Source organism: Macaca fascicularis, chromosome 11, assembly GCF_037993035.2.
Source record: "Macaca fascicularis isolate 582-1 chromosome 11, T2T-MFA8v1.1".
Classification (NCBI taxonomy): Eukaryota; Metazoa; Chordata; class Mammalia; order Primates; family Cercopithecidae; genus Macaca; species Macaca fascicularis.
The window spans coordinates 58,535,006-58,558,412 of record NC_088385.1 but is presented as its reverse complement, the minus strand read 5'-3'; the positions used below and the strand labels follow the sequence as shown (position 1 = coordinate 58,558,412).

Sequence of the window (23,407 nt, the reverse complement as noted above, 5' to 3'; positions counted from 1 at the left end):
GCTGGGAATGTGGGCTTTGGACTGGTTGATCTGCATATGAAAAACATGTTTGAAGGCAAGCGTAACATAGAACACTGAGGTTCAGGGTACAAGCCCAGGTGTTAATAACCTGTGCCTTGGGCACATATATCTCTCTTGAGGGCATCACTGGGGAGAAATATGGCTGGGACAACCAGGACTCAGGTACTCATGGCCCTTTTGCTAAATGCCACTATCACCTTTAACACTATCACACCGTCCTAAAAATGGCATTCAAGACCCTCCCAGCTTTGACTCTAATCTACTTATTCTACTTTATTTTTCACTGTTTTCTCATACACCTTACCATGCAGCCACCCTGCCACAGGTCTTTATTTCCTCTGCTTCCAGTGCACACTGCATTTTCAGCTGGGGAAATCCTCTCAGTTCTCCATGATCCAGTCCTTCTGCTTCTTCCTCTACTAACTTCCTTAATCTTTCCATAGCACCAAACCCCCTTTCAGAATATTTATGCTCTACTTTATTTTTTATTTTTTTTTTCAAGACAGGGTCTCACTCTGTTGCCTGGGCTGGAGTGCAATAGTGCAATCACTCACTGCAGCCTCATTCTCCTGGGCTCAAGTGATCCTCTCACCTCAGCCTCCCAAGCAGCTGGAACCATAGCTATGTGCCACACCATGTGGTATGTGCCACACCACGCCTGGCTAATTTTTATATTTTTTGTAGATACAGGGTTTTGCCACGTTGCCCAGGCTGGTCTCAAATTCCTGGGCTAAAGCAGTCCTCCTGCCTTGGCCTCCCAAAGTGCTGAGATTATAGGCGTGAGCCACTGTCCCTAGCCTACGCTCTACTTTTTACAACAGTTCCTTATACACATGTTCTATCTCTCATTTTTAACCAACTACAAACTCCTTAAGGGCACATTGACTGATTCATCCTTGTATCTCCTAGAGTGCTTTGTACACAGTAACTACAATGTTTAACTTAATTAACATGCATTTAGATTAGGTACTGCAGCTTAGCCACCCATTTTAGGGTTGTTCCACACCTGCACTGGGTCACTGCTTCACTTCTCACAGCAAGCTAAACTACACTGATTTCATAATTCTGCCTTAGGTCAATGCTGGGTGCTGATACTATCTGGTACATTAGGTCTTCACATTAGGAAAGAGGTTTTGTGTATTTTACAATAAAATTTAATTTTATATAATTTTTTTTTTTTTTTTTTTTTGGAGACAGAGACTCGCTCTGTCACCCAGGCTGAAGTGCAGTGGTGCAATCTTGGCTCGCTGAAACCTCTGCCTCCCAGGTTCAAGCCTCCCAGGTTCTCATGCCTCAGCCTCAAGTAATCTGGCCTCAAGTGATCTGCCCACCTCAGCCTCCCAAAGTGCCAGGATTACAGGTGTGAGTCACTGTGCCTGGCCAAAATTTAATTTTATTTAACCAAATACCTATTATGGGCTAAGTGTTATGGATACAGTGGTGAACAAGATATATGACATGGTCCCTGCCCTCTTGAAACTTGGAGGCCAGGAAGAAATATCATATACTACATGAGATCTAATACGTCAGACTATTCTTAACCTTGAGGATAGTGATAAGGATGAGACAGTGATGAAGGTCATGACCAATTCGGTGAACCTATGAACACTTAAAAATCAGGATCCTAAGATCCATAATACAATGAAAAACTGTTCTATTATTTTCTAATTCCTTGTTTCACTCTTTGCAAAAGAGTAGTTCTGCAATGAACAAATGTGAAAGGGGTAAAGGTGACTTGCCCCATTTCTCCTTGTACCCAGGATCCAATCCTGATTTAGGGCATTCCCTAAGGAGCTATATCCTGAGGGCTGAAACCCCAACCCCTCCCCAGTCTCAATTTTCCCAGACTAGAGGTTTTCAGTGATGACTCAGGATCCATGGCTCTATTAAATCCTGGGATCCTGTGTAGTTTATGAGATGAGTAGGCCTTACTTCCTCTTTTCAAAATCTTCCTGTCAACCAACCAGGAGCTTTTAGTCCTCTTCAGGCAGTCACAGTTAAACTATAAATTCCAACTTAGGTTTAGATGTTTGCTTGGGAGAATGGCTCTGGGATGTTCTGGATTTGAGGGTGTAACTTTCGCATTCCACAGAAAAATTATCTCTAGGGATCATAGGGGATACACGTAAATTGTCTGTCAAGATGAGGCTTACAATGACTGAGATGTCTAGAATGTGATGAAGGAGTGACTTTACATATTCTATTTCCATGCCATATTTCACTTTTCCTTTCTAGTATAACAGTGGTTCTTAAAGTGTGGTCTGGAGACCCTTGGAGGTCCCTGAGACCTTTTAAGGAAGGCTCCCGAGGTCAAAATTCTTTCCTAATAATACTGAGATGATATGTGCTTTTATCACTCATCTTCTCATAAGCACACAGTGATACTGGGAGCCTGACAGCTTCATAATATTTAAATCGTTTTCTGATGAGATTGGTGGTAATAATAAACATAGTTTTAAAATCTCATGTGTATTTGGAAGACTTGCATAAACTCAGGAAATGAAAATTTCTCAAATGATCAATGCATGATGCTAGAAATCATTCATGGGTTAAAGATCTATGACACAAAATGGAGCAAGGGATTTTACTATAACAGAGTACAAAGTTACTAATACAATTTCCATGTCACAACTAACTGTTTAAAAAATTATCACTGTTAAGTTTTGGAACAGCATTAAGGAGGACCATTCACAATTATCTGAAAAGGTTATTAAAATATTCCTCCCTTTTCTAACTATACATCTGTATGAAACTTGATTTTCTGCAAATACTTTAACGAAAGAAAATCACATTGCAACAAACTGAATGCATGCATAAGCCAGTATGATATTTCAACTGTTTTCTATTATACCACAGATTAAAGAGATTTGCAGAAATGTAATACAAAAAAAAAAGAATCTTTTTTTTGTTTTGGAAAACAGTTCATTTTTCTTAAAAATATATAATTTGTGTTAATCATGTAATGGGTTTATCATTACTATATTTTTAAAATTAGTAAATAAATATTTTTTAATTTTCTTAATTATAATTTCTAATATGAGAAATTAAAAGCACATTTTAAAAAGGTTTTTAGGTACATATGTACCTAAAATTTTTAAGAAGATAAAGGGGTCCTAAGACCAGAAAGTTTGAAAACTGCTGCAATAGAGCAATTAAAATACTTTGAAAAAATAGGCTCAACTTAATACTTATAAACTGCCCTGAGCCTTAAAAATATAGAGAAATAGGTAGGAGATGGGTGAGCAGGAGATGTCTCAAGAAGAACTCAGGCTCAAAATGGAGGTAAAACCGCCGCCTGGTTGCCCCTAGCCCGACTCCGGCCATCGCCATCGCCGCAGTTGGCAAGAGGGCCATGATCCAAAGGAACCAGAGCGGTTGAGAGAACTGTTTATTGGTGGTCTGAACTTTGAAACTACAGATGATAGTTTAAGAGAACATTTTGAGAAATGGGGCATACTTACAGATTGTGTGGTAATGAGAGACCCCCAAACAAAACATTCCAGGGGCTTTGGTTTTGTGATTTATTCTCGTGTTGAAGAGGTGGATGCAGCAATGTGTGCTTGACCACACAAGGTTGATGGGCATGTAGTGGAACCAAAGAGCTGTTTCCAGAGAGGTTTTTTTTTTTTTTTTTTTTTAAATGTGTTTTATTTTATTTTTTATTATACTTTAAGTTCTAGGGTACATGTGCACAACATGCAGGTTTGTTACATATGTACACATGTGCCATGTTAGTGTGCTGCACCCATTAACTCGTCATTTACATTAGGTACATCTCCTAATGCTATCCCTCCCCGCTCTCCCGACCCCACAGTAGGCCCCTGTGTGTGATGTTCCCTTTCCTGGGTCCAAGTGTTCTCATTGTTCACTTCCCACCTATGAATGAGAACATGTGGTGTTTGGTTTTTTGTCCTTGTGATAGTTTGCTGAGAATGATGGTTTCCAGCTTCATCCATGTCCCAAAAAAGGACATGAACTCATCCTTTTTTATGGCTGCATAGTATTCCATGGTGTATACGTGCCACATTTTCTTAATCCAGTCTATCACTGATGGACATCTGGGTTGGTTCCGAGTCTTTGCTATTGTGAATAGTGCCGCAATAAACATACGTGTGCATGTGTCTTTATAGCAGCATGATTTATAATTCTTTGGGTATAGACCCAGTAATAGGATGGCTGGGTCAAATGGTATTTCTAGTTCTAGATCCTTGAGGAATTGCCACACTGTCTTCCACAATAGTTGAACTAGTTTACAGTCCCACCAACAGTGTAAAAGTGTTCCTATTTCTAGAGAAGATTATTTAAAGTCTGATGCCCATCTAACAGTGAAGAAAATTTTTGTTGGTGGTATTACAGAAGATACAGAAGAATATAATTTGAGAGACTACTTTGAAAAGTATGGCAAGATTGAAACCATAGAAATTATGGAAGACAGGCAGAGTGGAAAAAAGAGAGGATTTGCTTTTGTAATTTTTGATGATCATGATACAGTTGATAAAATTGTTGTTCAGAAATACCACACTATTAATGGGCATAACTGTGAAGTGAAAAAGGTCCTTTCTAAACAAGAGATGGAGTCTGCTGGATCTCAGAGAGGTCGTGGAGGTGGATCTGGCAATTTTATGGGTCACGGAGTAAACTTTGGAGGTGGTGGAGGTAATTTTGGCGGTGGTGGAAACTTTGGTGGAAGAGGAGGCTATGGTGGTGGAGGTGGTGGCAGCAGAGGTAGTTATGGAGGAGGTGATGGTGGATATAATGGATTTGGAAGTGACAGTGGCAACTATGGAGGTGGTCCTGGTTATTGTAGTAGAGGGGGCTATGGTGGTGGTGGACCAGGATATGGAAACCAAGGTGGTGAATATGGTAGCGGTGGTGGAGGTTATGATGGTTACAATGAAGGAGGAAATTTTGGCAGTCGTAACCATGGTGGCGGTGGGAACTATAATGATTTTGAAAATTATAGTGGACAACAGCAATCAAATTATGGACCCATGAAAGGGGGAAGTTTTGGTGGAAGAAGCTCGGGCAGTCCCTGTGGTAGTGGTTATGGATCTGGTGGTGGAAGGGGTGGATATGGTAGCAGAAGGTTCTAAAAACAGCAGAAAAGGGCTACAGTTCTTAGTAGGAGAGACAGTGAGGGGTTGTCAGGAAAGCTGCAGGTTACTTTGAGACAGTCGTCCCAAATGCATTAGAGGAACTGTAAAAATCTGTAAAGAAGGATGATCCATAGTCAGAAAAGTTACTGCAGCTTAAACAGGAAACCCTTCTTGTTCAGGACTGTCATAGCTCACAGTTTGCACAAAGTGCAGCTATTGATTAATGCCATGTAGTGTCAATTAGAGGTACATTCCTGAGGTCTTTTATCTGTTGTAGCTTTGTCTTTTTCTTTTTCTTTTCATTACATCAGGTATATTGCCCTGTAAATTGTGGTAGTGGTACCAGGAATAAAAAAATAAGGAATTTTTAACTTTTCAATATTGTGTAGTTCAGTTTTTTTACATTTTAGTACAGAAACTTAAACAAAATGCAGTTTTGAAGGTGTTTCCTTGTGACTTAACAAGTAAAGATCATTGTTAATTACTATTTTGTATGAATTTTGCTAAAGTTAACTGTAAAGAAACACCTGCTGACTTGCAGTTTAAGGGGAATCTTATTCGTCCAATTTCCAAACCGTGATATGAATGGGTACTGACATGCGGAGAGAATAAATAATTTGTGTGTTTGCAACGTGTGTTTTAGATAAATAGGATTGAGTATTTAAATTAGCATTTGTGAATTTAATAGCATTACGATTACCTTCAAATGAAAAGAATCTCAAAATTTCAAAAAAAAAAAAAAAAAAGAACTCAGAAGCTATGGAAATAAAAGAAACTGACACATAACTGAACTATGTTGTGAGAAAACTGAAGCCACACTCACTATTCAGCTAACAGAAGAAATGATCATGCACGTGTGTAGGAGTAAAGAAGGGGTGGTTAGGAGCACAGGCGCTGGAGTTGGATGAACCTGGGTTCAAATCTTGGCTTGAACACTTACTAGTTATATAACCTTCTATAACTAGTTATAGTTATAAGTTAATCTTTCTAGGCCTCGATTTCTTCAGTCACTCTTCCAGAGAAACTTCAGGAAAGTCCTGGGACAAAGAATACTACTATCCCTTGGAGCATCTAAGCTAGTCTTGGCAGTCAGCTTTGGCCTCTGGGAATTTACTATTTTTTTGAATGGAGAAATTAGACCAAGTGAATATTTTCATGCAAAGCAGGACATCTCAAAAGCCTGGTTTTATTTTTTGCTGTAAGGAGCAATCAGTGTACCTTTGTACTAAAGCCTATAGAATAATCAGAGACCATTCAATAGGAAAGTGTTAACAGCACTAAGGTATTCATAGCTCAGTGAGTCTCTGAAGACAAGGGTAAAATGACAACAAAGCTACTATCATTCTTTCCCCAAAAGAGGCTGAACTAGAAGAAAGGAGAGGTGAAGGTGAGATAGAGATGGCTTCAGGCTATAAAGAAGTCTCAGAAAGGGTTAAATCAAATTTCTGAAAGTCTTGCATTCATTTGTCTAACAGTATCTAGCCATGTGCTAAGAAGCAGACCTTGACTTTAACACTTTATTTAAGAGAGAAGAGGATATGAACATAAATAAATATGTACACAGAGTATATGTAGAGTACTTTCTATATGTAGAGTAAAAAGCAACAAATAAAGAGGTATATATAAAACATAACAGAAAGATAAAATGAAGATTTCCAACTAGAAAACAGGAGAGTCAGGGAAGGTTTCTTGAAAGGCAGATATCAAGAATAACTATGATGTGGAAATTCAAAGACAGAAAAATAGGGCATTTAATTTTGATTGTTTTGTTTGTTTTTGTTTTTCTGGAGACAGGGTCTTCTTCTGTTGCCCAAGCTGCAGTGTAGTGGTAAGATCACAGCTCACTGCAGCTTCAACCTCCTGTGCTCAAGCGATCTTCCCGCCTCAGACTCCTGAGTAGCTGGGGCTATAGGCATGTGCCACCACGCCCGGCCAATATTTTAATTTTTGGTAGAGACAAGGGGCTCTCTATGTTGCCCAGGGTGGTCTTGAACTCTTGGTCTCAAACGATTCTTTCACCTTGGCCTCCCAAAGTGCTGGGATTACAGGTGTGAGCCACTGTGCTGGCCAACAGGACATTTTAGAGTGGGTGTTTCTTGAGCAAACCACAGAGGGTAGAAAACAAACATCATATATGAGAAATATCTAGTAGCTCATTCTGGTTTAGGTATAGGGTGCCTGATAGGGCACAGAGACTGGAGAATGAACACATAGGTTGTGTCCGTACTAAGGGGATGGGGAAATGCTATGAATTCCAGGCTAAGGAGTTGGGACTTAATTAGTAAATAGAATGAATCTAATTAGGGGAATTCCCTCTCCCATTCTTCTTAAAAACTATTCTAAACTGTCAGTATTTTCTTTAAACCTCCAAACACAACCTCTCATTCCCTTCAATAAGATGTTTAATTCCCTACATTATCAAAAAACTAATTCATTTTTTGCAGAGACAGAGGTCTCACTATGTTGCCCAGGCTGGTCTCAAACTCCTCGATTTTTAATTCCCGACATTATCGAAAAACTAAACTGTCAGGGGTTATCTTCCTCAACTTCCTACTCCTTTTCTACAAATTTATCCACCTCATCCTTCCCTGTTTTCTTAAGGTTTCAGGGAATCAGGGTCCCTTTTCTGTTAAAAACCACACCTATTTCGGTATCTTCCAAGATTGTGCTCTACTTCTATCTATTCTGTTTCATTTTCTAACGCATCTCCCTTTTCTGTTTTTTTTTTTTTCTTCCACAGATTATAAACATGCTTATTTCCACCCACACTCTTTAAAGAAGCAGGGATGAGAAGTCTATACTCATTGTCTCCACTCCCCACTCAACATGGCATCCTTCCTTAACCTGGACTAAAACATGTCTTTAAAGTCCTCAATGACTTTATATTGCCAAATCCAAGGGACACTTTCAGTTCTGACCTCACTAAGCATCTCTGTTAAATTTCAATCCATTGATCACTGCCCTGCCTTCTCCAACATCGCTACTGTCCTGACTTCACTGAACTCTTGGCCGTCTCAGCTTCTCTAACACTGTTTATCTGTTTTCTTTCCTGAATTCCATCTCCTATGCCGGTGAACAGCAATGGTCATGTCTTTGGCTCACTGTTCTTCCAACTGACACATTCTCTTTGAGTAATCTCCGCAAGTCTCACGGTTTCAATCACCACCTCTCAGCTCAGGACCTCTTGCCTGAGCTATTATTTGCCTATCCTTGTCTAAAAAAATCTCTACTTGGTTATCCAACAAATAATTCAAACTTTGGATATCTAAACTGGAATATGCTTCCCTTCTAAACCTAGATCGTCCTTTTTTTCTTATTGCTGCCTCACCAACACACACATACACTACCTAATTCCTGTCTATCCTTTAAGCTTCAGTTCAGAAATTTACCTTTCCCAGAAACTTTACTGAATCTCCATGTTGGGATAGATCTGTGCTTTTCTAACACCCCCAGCGTATCTCAATTATGGAATAATACATGCTACTACATAATTTTTTAGTGTATGTGGCTGTCTTACTGTACGGTAAGCTCTCTAGGGTAGAGATGATGTTTTAATCACCTTTTAAGCCCTAGGACCTAGCACAATCCTTGATATGTAGTAGGTACTCCATAAATGCCTACTACATGAATGATGAGAAGTGCATTTTAGGACGTGATCTGTTGACAGTATATAAAATACAAAGGAGAAGGAGAAAGACTAGAGAAAACAAAACTGCAGTGGACAAACGCAGTAGAACAAAATAATGCAATCGTAAAGCCAAAACTAAGATAAGGCTAAGGAATGAAAAGAAAAGGATGGACATGAGGGATTTTGCTCATCCCCTGAAATGAGTAAGACTGGCAAAAGACTGAACTGGAAAGTGAGAGATGCAAGTGGGAAAATGCATCATCTCTGGGAAAAAAGAAAAGACACTGGATATACTGCCATGAACAGTAACTATAATCTATTCTATACCTACCAACTTTCCAGCATTTCTTTAAAATGGGAAATTAAATGGCCTAAGAATTGGATTTTGGTAGTGTTCTCTGAAATCCAAAAATACCTATCTATGTGATGACATCTATAGTAATAGAATGCTCAACAATTACCCTAAGTCTTCTCTTCTCTTTTTTGCTTAGTTTCCTTATTTATCAAAGTTGGGAAAAACTGGAGGCTTTCAATCTACCATAGGCTAACTTATCAGTGTGATACTATATATCCAGAATAATTAATCAGTAGAACTTGCCATGCTCAAATAAGATGTCCTGTTTCATGACTCCTATTATTATTGTCCCCTATAATTAAATGCAATTCTTAAACAGAGATGTTTGAGCTAAATTCTGATGCTTAGAGGAGAAACGCTCTCCCTGATGTTTTAGAACATGAAGATTGCTGGTGTGACATATACTTTACTGCCAAGCAAGTCTGCCAAAGGTGATCACATAGTCTAGGGTTGGCTTCTACATCAGAGAAGGGAGGGCAGGTTTAGAATGAAGAATGTTCCAAATGTGCTGGTAACACTTCCTCCCAGAGGAGAACAATATGGAGCTTAGTGAGGTAGAAACGAGGATGCAGGGATGGGCCTGGAAAATACAGGGCCAAAGGGGAAAATAAAAATCAAGTGGGATTAGAAAAACCAGATTTTTTTAGGTTTATTGAACCAATGTAAAGAGTTTACCTGTTGTGGGAATGCACGTTAGTACAACCAGTTTGGAGAAGAGTATGGAGGCTCCTCAAAAACTAAAAATAGAATTACCATATAATCCAGTTGTGATAGTTAATACTGAGTGTCAACTTGATTGCATTGAAGGATGCAAAATATTGATCTGTGTCCGTGAGGTGTGTTGCCAAAGGAGATTAACAGTCAAATCAGTGGGCTGGGAAAGGCAGACCCACCCTTAATGTGGTGGGCACCATCTAATTGGTTGCCAGTGAAAATAAAGCGGGCAGAAAAACATAAAAAGGTGAGACTGGCCTAGCCTCCCAGCCTACATCTTTCCTCCATGCTGGATGCTTCCTGCCCTTGAACATCCGACTCCAAGCTCTTCAGTTTTGGGACTCAGACTGGCTCTCCTTGCTCCTCAAGTTTGCAGACAGCCTACTATGGGACCTTGTGATTGTGTAAGTTAATACTTAATAAACTCCCCTTTATATATATATATATACACACACGTATATATATACACACACACACTAATAAGATATATAAATATATCCTGTTAGTTCTATCTTTCTAGAGAACCCAGACTAATACACCAGCAATTTCATTATGGGGTATATAACCAAAAGAAAGTAAGTCAATATATTAAAGAGATATTTGCTCTCCCATGTTTATTGTAGTACTATTTACAATAGACAAAATATGAAATCAACCTAAGTGCCCATCAACAGATAAATGGATAAAGAAAATGTGGTATATTTACATTATGGAATACTATTCAGCCATAAAAAGAATGAATTCCTATCATTTGCAGCAACATAGATGGAACCAGAGGTTATGATGTTCAGTGAAATAAGCCAAGCACAGAAAGACAAATATAGCATGTTCTCACTCATATGTGGGAACTAAAAAAGTAGATCTCTTGAAGGTAGAGAGTAGACTGGTGATTACTAGAGGCCAGGAAGAGGAGGGGATAGAGGGGAGGAAAGAGGAAAAAGAAGAATATAATTGTACTTAACACTGAACTGTACACTTAAAATGGTAAAGATGGTATAATACATATATACACAGTTTACCTTAATAAAAAATACATTTTTGGAAAAGGTATAGGAAAAAGAAGAGTTTACCTGATTCATGATGGAAAATTTCCTCCCTATTCTGTTGTCTGGCAACCGAAAGGCCTTCCTTCTCATGCCATCTTCTGACTCTGACTTAAACACCTTCTCAGGATCCCCTTTCTCCTCTCCTTCAGAGAGTTCCTTTTGCTTCCTCTTCTTTCTCCTGTTACGTCTTTCCTTTGCACTCTTTGAGCTGAGTTTAGAGATTTCAGAAGAGCTCCGAGGGGAGCCCCCTCCTTCTTCACCTTCTTCCTCTATGGCATCTTCTGAGACAGTTCCTGCTGAAGTAGCCATTGCAGCAGCCTAGGAAAGAAGCCACAGCAGGGAAGCCAGATCAGAGCAATTAGCTGGAGCCACCCAAGGCCAACCAGTTAGTACAGAACATTTCCCTACCTAGGGGAAAGGAGGAAAAAAGGAGGCGGGAAACCTAGACTGTTAGAGGGTTTCTGTGTATTCCGGCACACAGTCCTAAGTGAACAGAGCAGAACCCAGTGGTGAGAACTTTGGGAGTTATTCTCTTGAGCATTTCAGACAAGGACTTGGCTGCTGCCTTGGTACCAGAGGATCCCTTCTGAGCAAGTCTGGAAATGAATGCTAAGTAACATTATATATTATGGGTCTTAAAAATGTATAAATACATGTATATTTAGATAAGGATTAGAAAGTTAAGTGTTAAGGTGATGAGATCACAAATGTCTTTCAAGTTTTACTTTAATATTTTGCCTGTATCTTCTTCTAAATTAGAAGTAATACTTTTTATGACCACAGGAATCTTAACATTTTTCCCAAGAAAAAGAATATGCTTATGTGAAACACTATATAAACCACCCTGGTCACTTTTTTCTTCCCAGTCATCATGGCAGTTGCACATTGAACAGTTGAGAAATTCAACAAAAGATGATATGAACAAACAATTTGGCCGTTAAGACAAACTGAATAATTGGATCAACCATCTGCAGTTGTTACTTGGGTTATTTTCATCAGACCAATGACCTCTATTTGAAAATATGCCTAGAAAAGATCAACTGCAGTGAAAATCAGATGGGGCCTTAGTCACCATGATCTGGCAGGAAGGTCTATTGCAAAGAATTAATCACCAACCTGTGCCTCTTCCTGTTGCTTCTTAAGTTGCTCCAACATTGCTTTAAATTCAGCCTCTTTTTGTTCTGCCTCTTCTAGCGTTGCCTGATTCTGTTCTTCATAAGCCATGGCCACCACAGCCAAGATCAAGTTCACCAGATAGAAAGAACCCACAAAGATGACCAAGACGAAGAAGATCATGTATGTTTTCCCAGCTGCTCGTAAGGTCTGCAAAGACAAAGGCCATTTTCTGAGTCACTTGTACCAAATGAACCAGGCTGAAAACAGCTAATGGGCCGAGTTCCTCTGTAAGGGCACTATTTGCATTTTGAACAGGACTGTGTTTCCTTGTGCAGTACTCCTTCCTATTGTGGGCACTCAGTATTCTCAATGGTTGAATGGTTTCACTTATCCTCAACTCACATTAAATGGCAGTAGTTATCTCCCAACCATTGTGAGAAAAAAATCCTCTCTCATTTTTCTAAATATTCCCTATATACCCCTTTCATAAAAAAAAAAGTTTGATTTTGGGCTAAGACAAGTATAAAGAAAAGAATACAAGACTGCAGCTTATTTATCTACTGGTCCTCAAATAGCATTAACAGACACATTGTGTCTCTGAAATCAGGTCCAAGTTGCAAGAAATCCCATCTTTTTTTTTTTTTTTTGAGATGGAGTGTCACACTATCACCTGGGCTGGAGTGAAATGGTGCAATCTCGGCTCACTACAACCTCTGCCTCCCGGGTTCAAGCGATTCTCCTGCCTCAGCCTCCCGAGTAGCTGGGATTACAGGTGCCCACCACCATGCCCAGCTAATTTTTTGTATTTTTAGTAGAGATGGGGTTTCACTATGTTGGCCAGGCTGGTCTTGAACTCCTGACCTCATGATCCACCTGCCTCGGCCTCCCAAAGTGCTGGGATTACAGGTGTGAGCTACCGCACCCAGCCCCATCTTTTTTTTTTTTTTTTTTTTTTTAGACGGAGTCTTGCTCTGTCACCCAGGCTGGAGTGCAGTGGCATGATCTCGGCTCACTGCAACCTCCACCTCCCAGGTTCAAGCAATTCTCCCATCTCAGCCTCCCGAGTAACTGGGATTACAGGCATGCGCCACCATACCTGGCTAATTTTTGTGTTTTTAGTAGAGGTGCGGTTTCACCATGTTTGCCAGGTTGGTCTCGAACTCCTGGCCTCAAGTGATCCACCCGCCTTGGCCTCCCAAAGTGCTGGGATTATAGGCATGAGCCACTGCATCTGGCCAGGAAATCCCCATCTTGAGTGACGCCCTTCCTTATTCTTTTGCAATAGGATGAGTTTTAAAAGGATATGACAATATGACATAAAGGATAGTAGGGAAGAAAAAAAAGGCAGAAGGAAACTAGGTTTTAGATTATGTACATGCAACCCACTATTACAGAGTTTTCATCTTTATTCTGTTAACTGCAAAATGGGCCGGGTGCGGTGGCTTGCACCTGTAATCCCAGCATTTTGGGAGGCCAAGACAGGCAGATCACCTGAGGTCAAGAGTTCGAGACCAGCCTGGCCAACCAACATGGTGAAACCCTGTATCTATTAAAAATACAAAAATTAGCGGCCGGGCGCGGTGGCTCACGCCTGTAATCCCAGCACTTTGGGAGGCCGAGGGGGGCGGATCACAAGGTCAGGAGATCGAGACCACGGTGAAACCCCGTCTCTACTAAAAATACAAAAAATTAGCCGGGCGCGGTGGCGGGCGCCTGTAGTCCCAGCTACTCAGGAGGCTGAGGCAGGAGAATGGTGTAAACCCAGGAGGCGGAGCTTGCAGTGAGCCGAGATCGCGCCACTGCACTCCAGCCTGGGCGACAGAGCGAGACTCCGTCTCAAAAAACAAAAACAAAAACAAAACAAAACAAAACAAACAAACAAAAAAATTAGCTGGGCGTGGTGGCTCATGCCTGTAATCCCAGCTACTCGAGAGGCTGAGTCAGGAGAATTGTTTGAAGCCACGAGGCGGAGGTTGCAGTGAGCTGAGATTGCGCCACTGCACTCCAGCCTGGGCGACACAGCAAAACTCTGTATCAAAAAAAAAAAAAAAGAAACAGCATGAATCACAAATATTTCATGAGAAACATTCAACCTGGGGGAACTCTAGGCTGTCCAACAGAAAGGTAAGAATTAACTCAGAGATTTGAAATAGAAACTTCCCTTAAAAGAGGTTTCTTCATGCCTGAGGGGACAAGTTTTTCATTTTCAAAGTAACTGGTATCACCAAATGACAAACAGAAAACAATGGACTGTCATAAAATTTCTAAGCTGTAAGACCCTTAGCAATCACTTACACTAACTTCATTACAACCAGCAAAGTTAAATGACTTGTCCAGAGTCACCAGTGTAGCCCAACAGAACGTTACTGACCCTATTTTTATCTGTACAACCTGCTTGAACAAGTCCAAATGTGTTACAAATCTCAAAAATGTTGATATATTTATACTCCAAGGTCCTTATGGAAATTCCATCTATATAGTGCCTTGCACAAAGAGGTGTTTAATATTTCTTAAACAGAAGCCCTAACGGTGGCTCACGCCTGTAATCCCAGCACTTTGGGAGGCCACAGTGGGAGGATCACTTGAGGCCAGAAGTTGCAAGACCAGCCTGGGAAACAGAGTGAAACCCCAACTTTCCAAAAAGTAGAAATATTAGCCAGGTGTGGTGGTACATGCCTGTAGTACCTACCTCAAAAACAAAAGAAAAGAAAACAAGCAAAAAAAAAAAAACAAACCCTGAGCCCAAATTTCCAAAAGGAGATATGCTGCAGAGGATAAACAGTAGGAAGTAGATAGAGATAGCAGATTCTCAGGTCAGACAAGAGGCCGTCAAGGTTGTAAGAATCTACAGCTATACATGACTGAGCATTCAAGAAACAGGGATGAGAACTGAGAGAATTCACTTAACATCAAAAACCAGCTGACTGTGGGAAACACAACAGTTAGATCTTGTATAATGTCTTTACTAAATGTCTCTCACACAGAATGTCTCCCACACAGAATGTCCCTAACCCTGTATATGCTCATGCAAACTCTATGGCCAAAGGAAAAGAGGTATTACTCACCAACTGATACAAGTTTTCCCAATAGTCCTGGGTCATAAGGCGAAATAATGCCAAGAAGGCCCAGCTAAAAGTGTCAAAGCTTGTGTAACCATAGTTGGGGTTCCTTCCTGCTTTCATACACTGGTATCCCTCTGGGCATTGCCTAAAGAAAGAAAGGGAAGTTCAGGACTTTTAACATAATTCCACCAGCCGTGACCTTGGAGATAACAAATAACATAATTCTATTTAATCCACGACCTTGGAGATAATAAATAACCATTGATAGAGCCAGGACAACAAATTGGAAGAAAAAGAAGGAAATAAGCAGCTAGCCAACTTCTGGGGACAGCCTAGGATCAGAATCACCTGGCATGTTCTTTAAAAATGCAGATTCCTGTGTCCTTACCCAAATCTAGGAATTAAAAGTTCTGGATATGGGATCTATGAATCTGCATTTTTAAGAGGTATGCCAGGTGATTCTTATGCGTGCCAAAGCGTGAGAAGTACTGTTCTAGATTCATATTAATGTGCAATTCAATCAAATTTAACTTCACTACTATCCCAAATGACAAACGGCTAGAAGTTCCTTTTTTTTTTTTTAGACAGAGTCTAGCTCTGTCGTCCAGGCTAGAGTGTCATGGCATGACCTCGGGTCACCGCAACCTCTGCCTCCTGGGTTCAAGCAATTCTCCTGCCTCAGCCTCCCAAGTAGCTGGGATTACAGGCGCCTGCCACCACGTCTGGCTAATTTTTGTATTTTTAGTAGAGAAAGGGTTTCACTGTGTTGGCCTGGCAGGTCTCAAACTCCTGACCTCGTGATCTGCCTGCACTGGCCTCCCAAAGTGCTGGGATTACAAGCATGAGCCACCGCGCCCGGCCAGAAGTTCCTCTTAATCGTTTCTGTTTTCTTTATACTCACTGTGACAACCTAAGTCATAATGGGGATTTCAGTTACCTTAGTTACACCATTTCTCCTGCTTTTAGATTCACCTCATATTTATTTCAATGTAATCTCTAGTAGTCTACTTTAATATAGAAATTAAATGGATTTCTAGACATTGTAGTCATGTTAAAACACCAGTTCTTAGAGGACCAATATACTCTGAAAAATGACACTACCACCCTACATTTATAAAGCCCTCTGTTTACAAAGCACTTTCATGTAATGTAAGTGGATTCTTCCAGTAACCCTGTGAGAAAGAGAGAGCATGGCTTATTAAATAAATCCATTTTATGGATGAAAAAACCAAGGCTCAGATAAGTTAAATGGCTTGCCAAAGGTCTTAGAGCAGGAATTATCAGGATCAGGACTCAAATACTATGTTGCTACTCTTTTTCCTCCTCTATGCTGTCAAGTCAAGCATATTTTGGGTCATCCTTGGATCCATAACTATCACTAAGACGGTATCTTTACTCTCTATTGTAATATAGGATGAGAGGAATCCCCAACAGGCAGGTAAGCTATCTGGTGTTATTGATTCTATCCTTGGATTCTTTCATTTTGCATTGAGACTACAAGCACAGTCACTTACTAGTGAAATGTCAACTTTAGGTGGACAAATGTGAAACAGAAAATCTATGCCAACCGATAGGTCAGATGCAATTGTAAGGTCTACTACTTGAGCACAGAGAAAAGTAAACATTTTGCCTATTTTGACCCAACTAATAATAGGTACATTTTTAAAGAAAGAGAATCAAACTAGGTGAGCTACTTACCCAGCATCAGAACTGTTCCCACAGAGTAAAGGTTCCAGCATGCCAGGAACTGTGTAGAAATTTGCTAGAAAAGTTTGAAGAGGCAGGAAATGAACAGGCAGATTTAAATGAATGAGAGAATAAGGTTACACTGTCCTTTTTTTTTTTTTTTTTTTTTTTTGAGACTGAGTCTCGCTCTGTTGCCCAGGCTGGAGTGCAGTGGTGCGATCTCGGCTCACTGCAAGCGCCGCCTCCCGGGTTCACGCCATTCTCCTGCCTCAGTCTCCCGAGTAGCTGGGACTATAGGCACCCGCCACCCAGCCCGGCTGATTTTTTGTATTTTTAGTAGAGACGGGGTTTCACCGTGTTAGCCAGGATGGTCTCGATCTCCTGACCTCGTGATCCGCCCACCTCGACCTCCCAAAGTGCTGGGATTACAGGCATGAGCCACCGCGCCCGGCCTACACTGTTCTTAACCAGCTCTAGCAGAAACAGTTATTGATTTTAGCTCATAAATCTTTTCCAGGCCGGGCACGGTGGCTCAAGCCTGTAATCCCAGCACTTTGGGAGGCCGAGACGGGCGGATCACGAGGTCAGGAAATCGAGACCATCCTGGCTAACACGGTGAAACCCCGTCTCTACTAAAAATACAAAAAACTAGCCGGGCGAGGTGGCGGGCCCCTGTAGTCCCAGCTACTCGGGAGGCTGAGGCAGGAGAATGGTGTAAACCCAGGAGGCGGAGCTTGCAGTCAGCTGAGATCCGGCCACTGCACTCAGGCCTGGGCGGCAGAGCAAGACTCTGTCTCAAAAAAAAAAAAAAAAAAAAAAAATCTTTTCCAACAGCTGTGGCCAGCTGATAAGAATTCTTTCCCATTAATGATTTTCTTATATATATTTACAAATTAAAAGTGCTATCCCAAAGTTCTTGATGCAATATAGTTTTCACAGATACCCAACTTCTACTCATACTTCTAATCTATATGCCAGATTCTGGTACTTGAATCAAAGAGGTCTTAAAAGTAAGTTTTCTGAGTCCTACACCCCTTTATACCACTCTATTCTTCCATCCTTACAACTTGTCTTTATAAAAGATATTTTAGAGCTCATTGGTCACTAGATACTCGGTCCTATTTTAAATTACAAGGCATGTTTTCCTTTCCAGCATATGTCCCTGAAATCTCCTTTGCAACATTTTCTTATGGATACTAAACTGACTTTATTTTCTCAGGAATGACTAATAGTGACATAGCTAACTTTTTTCATGAGTCTAAAGTATCACTACATCAAATTTTCCTTTGGTTCCTCAAATAAAATGATTAAAAACTCCTCAACTGCAATAGGATTGAATAGTGCCTTGGAGATCACCTGATTCCCTAGACTAGATGGACTGCGATAGTCTTAGTAGTATTAAGAAAAGTTGAGTTTCATAGATACATTCTGGACTAAATATGTAAATACTCCAAGTAACTCAGCTAGGGAAAAAAACAACTTTTGTCAAGCTTCTAAGCCTGAATTTCAAAGTAAAAGTTTAGGGGTACATGCAAAGACGGGAGAGAGGGCTGATGTTTGAGAGCTTCTGAATACAATTCTACCTCGAGGAAAGGAATAATTTCACAAGGCTAGTTCTAGTAGCATTGCCATTCCTTTCCAGCTCCAACTACTTTCTTTTTTTTTTTTTTTTTTTTTGAGATGGAGCTTTGCTCTTGTTGCCAACTCAGGCTGGAGTACAATGGCGCGATCTTGGCTCACTGCAACTTCCACCTCCCAGGTTCAAGTGATTCTCCTGCCTCAGCCTCCCGAGTAGCTGGGATTACAGGCATGTACCACCATGCCTCGCTAACTTTGTATTTTTAGTAGAGAGAGGGTTTCTCCATGTTGGTCAGGCTGGTCTCAAACTCCCAATCTCAGGTGATCCACCTGCCTCAGCCTCCTAAAGTGCTGGGATTACAGGTGTGAGCCACCATGCCCGGCCTCCAACTACTTTTTTAAGCCCTGTGTAGCTTCTGACCACATGAACTAGGAACAGACTTTTCCTATTCCTCTTGCAGAGAAAAGGCCACCTACTTTTATTGTTGATATACTCTTCCCAATCAAAGCCTTTGGTGCCATTTTCAAGATAGCTCTCGTTGAAGTTTATGGGCCACACAACACACTTGTTTCGAAGGTTCCCCATGAACAGCTGCAGTCCGATCAAGGCAAACACACTCAGACAGAACACTGTCAGGATCATCACATCTGACAGTTTCTTCACAGACTGAATCAGGGCACCCACAATTGTCTTCAGGCCTGAGGAGACAGAATCCGCGGAATTAGAGGCACCTCAAAGCCCTCCCCACCTCCCCCAGCCTCCCTCTTAGCCACTGGCTGCTACTCCTCCCCACAGCACCACTCTTGAAATATGGCCACTCTATATTTATACCATGAGAATAATAATAGGGCAGCAAAATTATCAGTATTCCGAAGTATCGATTTTTAAGTGAATACATCTGAAAAAGCAAAAGAAAGGTCCTTCTACCAACATGTGGCTCCTTTCTTCCTGGGAACACTTTCCCATCTCTGACTACTTTTTAGTTCCCCATATGAGCCCAGCTCTTACTTGCCTTAGGGCCTTCATACCTGCTGCTCCCTCTGCCTGGAATGCTCCCTGCTATATTATCTTGTCCTCTGTGCCTAAATCCTACTCATCCTTCAAGGCCCAGTTTAAATGTCAATTCTTCCAGAAAGCCTTCTCTGATTTTGCAACTCTTCTCCTTCCCCATTGTTACCAGTGTTTCAGTAGCATCTTATAATTTCTTCTGTAGCATTTGTCATGGTTATAATTGATTTTTTTACATCTATCTTGTTCATAGCTGTATCTATAGTGCCTAGCCCACAGTAGGTATTTAGTAAATATGTGTCAAAGAAACAAATGGAAAAATCAGGAATTGAGGAGGCCTCTAGGGGGAAGAAAACAAAACCACTAGGGGGAAGTTTAAAAGCCAATAATAAGTGAGAAGGTACAATAGTATTTTCTCAAGGATTCTGGAAATGCCAAGGTATTGAAAAGGTTATTATTAATCCAGTATTTATACTTTGTCTTTTTCCATTAAAAAATATACTTTTTCTGTATCATATATATTCCCTGCTTTCTACAATAATCTTTTTTCTGTCCTAAATTAAAAATAAAAACATAAAAAAATTAATTTGAAGTTTAAATGTAAGACACTGGCTCAAATGTAGACTGAAGGTGTATTTCTTAATTGGACAGGGAGAGATCAGTGATAGGAGAGACAGAAAAACATGATTGTAGGTTCATGTTTTTTGGGTCCAAATGAGTCTTTATGTGCCCAGATATCAGGCTATCCATAGGATACAGTCAACAAAGCACTGAGCACTCTTGGTAGCCAATGCACCAGGATGAGCAAGAGGCAGGTGCTAAGCCTTGACACACAGGCCTCAGGAAGAATCTCATCCCTGCTCACTTCTGAAGGCAAGACTACTGAACTGAAATTCAAGGGAATCCTACTCCTGGCTTTGAAGGGTGTGGCTGGGTAGATAATCACTAATCTTAACTAAGTTATGCCACTTACTTGTCTAACCTACGCAATACGCCTTCTAACCTCTTAGAATCTCAGTTTTTTCATCTTTAAAGTAGGGAAAATTATAGTTGAGTATCATAGGGCTGCTGTGAGGATTAAGTGTGGTTCATATAAAACACTTGACAGAGCAGCTGGGCACAGTGGCTCACGCCTGTAATCCCAGCACTTTGGGAGGCCAAGGTAGGCCGGATCACCTGAGGTCAGGAGTTCAAGACCAGCCTGGCCAACATGGTGAAACCCCGTCTCTACTAAAAATATATATATAAAAAAAATTAGCCGGGCATGGTGGCATACACCTGTAATCCCAGTTACTGTGGGAGGCTAAGGCAGGAGAATCACTTGAACCCGGTGGGGGGGCGGAGGTTCCAGTGAGCCAAGATCGCGCCACTGCTCTCCAGCCTGGTCAACACAGCGAGACTCCATCTCAAAAACAACAAAAAACTTGACAAAGCATTTAGTACGTAGCAAATGAGTCAAATGTTGACCATTATTGCCTGAACCTCAGTCTACTCATCTGTAAAAATGGATTTACAATACTAACCTCATTGGGTTGTTGTTAGATTTAAATAGGTAATTTTTATAAAGTATCTAGTAAAGTGCCTGGCACATAGCTGGCACTCAATACTCGTTATCACTATTCTCCTCCTCATGAGGACATGTCCCTCCTCAAAGGGACATGATTGGGAAAATGGCACTGCTCAGGGCTAACCTCATATAATGGTGATCTAGTGGGTGGTACGGACATGATTCTTCTTTTGCTGTATTTTGCAAGTAATCACCTAGACTTTTCAAAGTCGAGCCCAATAGAATTTTCTGAGTCCAATAATAGAAATGAATGCTCTGCCTAGCACAGGACCTGTCACAAAGGCAGGCACTTAATAAATTTTTATTGGGAGAGTAAATGAATGAGAAAGTTCTCTCCTCTTACACAAATATCTTGAAAGCGATCTAAGAGGAATTAAAGAAAAAAGAGCCAAGAGGTAGACTGTAGAGATGAAGTATGCAGAGTCTTGTGCTTTACTAGAGTGAGCCTTCCATGGAGACTGTGGCCACAAAGGGATTATGAAGAGCTTGCTTGGGCTCCAGAAAACAAAGCATTTATAATCTGATTATTTTTCTCCTCACAGGGCTGTGCAGAAAGAACATCAGACAGGGAATCCAAAAGCGGGTATTCTGGCCCTGGCTCAGTCACTACTTATGACCTATTGTGTTTCAAACAAATTTAAGGTTACTTCTCAGAGTCTCATTTTCTCATCTACAGAACATGGATAAACACCCCACTACAGAGCAGTGGGCAGTGGTGGAGAAGCTGAAGAATCTTCTCTAAAAGTCTTTCAAAATAAGGCAGAAATGTTTATTTGTTTGAGATTAAGTAACTGAAATTTCAAACTATCTTTTAAACCTAAAGCCCTGGGAAATCATATCATAATCGCACAGCTAGGTAAGAAGGTACTGGTGGAAAAAAGTAGAAGGCAGCCATCAAGAAGTATGGAATTTATTTCCATTTAGTTGCTAAGGAACAGAGAAGTCCTCATTATATTTTGACTGGGTTGGAGCAGGTCTATATTGAGTCAATAATTCAATCCTAGGATTCTAAAATTATGCAAGTTTACTGTTTTCAAATTCAAAGACTGATTTAAAAAAGAATACTTGAATGGATCACTAAAAATGGTTGTAGAGTTTCTTTTCCTGGACTTTTTTATGAAGCGTATACAGCCATCTCTCCAGACAATTCAGACAATCACCTTTCCAAACACTAGATGACTGTTAAAGGACTTTACCATTGCTATTTTACTGAATTGAGAAATGAGCTGTAAGCTGTCCTTTGTATTAGTAACAAGAGTATAATATCATAAAATAGCCAAACCAATGAGTTTGTAAGTACATCATTTGAAAAGCATACAATTTTAGCATTAGTAGAATCTGATTTTCCTGGGCTGGGAAGTCTTTGACAGTTCCAGGCCCATATAAGTGGAAATTCTAGGTCATGAGCTCCAACTATCCCCTGTTCCTTAATAATGAGCTGTCAGCAGCCATGTCTGTACAAGGTCACCTTCTCTCAGTAGTTGCAGATGTCTGGATGGACATCTGACCTAAATGCAGTTCCTTTCCTACCGGAATTTGGAACAGGATAAGAGACAGTTGAGTAATCTTTTCATGTGGTGGGAATGGTAATAAATAAATGTGGAAGCTAAGTGGTAGCCATATTCTGTCATTATATTAAGATGTGACTGAGAAGTAAAGGAAGTTAGTATGCTGAGAGAGAGAAATTGACACATGGAGAGAAGACAGATGTAGTCAAAGTACTTCCACATACCCATGGCTTTCTGGCTCTGCATTCTGGTTTCTACCGGCTTCCCAGAAGCACAAGTGCATTCCAGCCCTTGGGTTCCCTGAATTATTCCTGTGTCCTGTTACTTGCAACCAGAGATGACCCCAACTAATCTGATATGCCAAGCCTGCATGGAATTTACTTTCCTGGAGATGGACCTAAATGCTCACAATCAGCTGGTTTAACATCTCTTCTCCATAAACCAGATGTTATTGCTGAAGAAATGTGTAAACATGAGTCAAGGAAGCTAAAAAGACACTTTTTCAAGCCTCAGCTTTGAAGTCTGGGGCTTAGATCATCTCATTGATGAGTTAGCTTTCAAGATGTCTAAAGCAGAAGCTTAATTGGAAACAGTATTCAGCTGCTTATACTTCACAGAGTGTCAGATAAACAAATCTTAATTATGCAAGGATAATCACTAAATAACACTACAGCCATCTAAAAAGTTTACTTTCCAAGATTCCCATCCGGATCACCACGAGAAAATGAGAAGGCAAAGGAAAAAGAAGAAGAAAAGTGAATGTGGCTTCATGTTTTCAGGTAAAGGAAGGCACATGATCACACAGCAGTATTAAATATAAACAGTCACTGAACTATACGTTGGCCTCAGCCAAGACTCTTCTTCCTTCCATTAGGATAAATTGCAAATGGCCACATTTGCAGACATCAAGGCCAACTTATGGAGATGATACCATCAATTCATTTCCCAAGCTCAAGCTCTATAGTCTTGCCAGCTGTGACTGCCTGAAAGTGCTCCCTCGTACCATCAACGCCTGTCAATA

At 40.6% G+C, this 23,407-nt stretch overlaps 1 protein-coding gene and 1 pseudogene across 15 annotated transcripts in view; one reads left to right on the top strand and one right to left on the bottom strand.

Annotated features, from left to right (window-relative positions):
• The window catches only part of SCN8A (sodium voltage-gated channel alpha subunit 8), a 211,021-nt gene that overhangs the window by 87,251 nt on the left and 100,363 nt on the right, over positions 1-23,407 (bottom strand). For all 15 annotated transcript variants that reach the window (XR_012420258.1, XM_065524218.2, XM_065524216.2 and 12 more), the window contains 5 exons: positions 18,780-19,001; positions 16,737-16,800; positions 15,042-15,183; positions 11,977-12,183; positions 10,885-11,178 (listed from right to left, as the gene is read on the bottom strand). Coding sequence is in view for 14 of the 15 variants with exons in the window: in XM_065524218.2 (XP_065380290.1) it covers positions 10,885-11,178; positions 11,977-12,183; positions 15,042-15,183; positions 16,737-16,800; positions 18,780-19,001 (929 nt within the window). In the remaining variant the exon portion in view is untranslated. The remainder of the gene's footprint in view (positions 1-10,884; positions 11,179-11,976; positions 12,184-15,041; positions 15,184-16,736; positions 16,801-18,779; positions 19,002-23,407) is intronic.
• LOC102141818 (heterogeneous nuclear ribonucleoprotein A3-like) lies at positions 3,126-5,477 on the top strand (annotated as a pseudogene).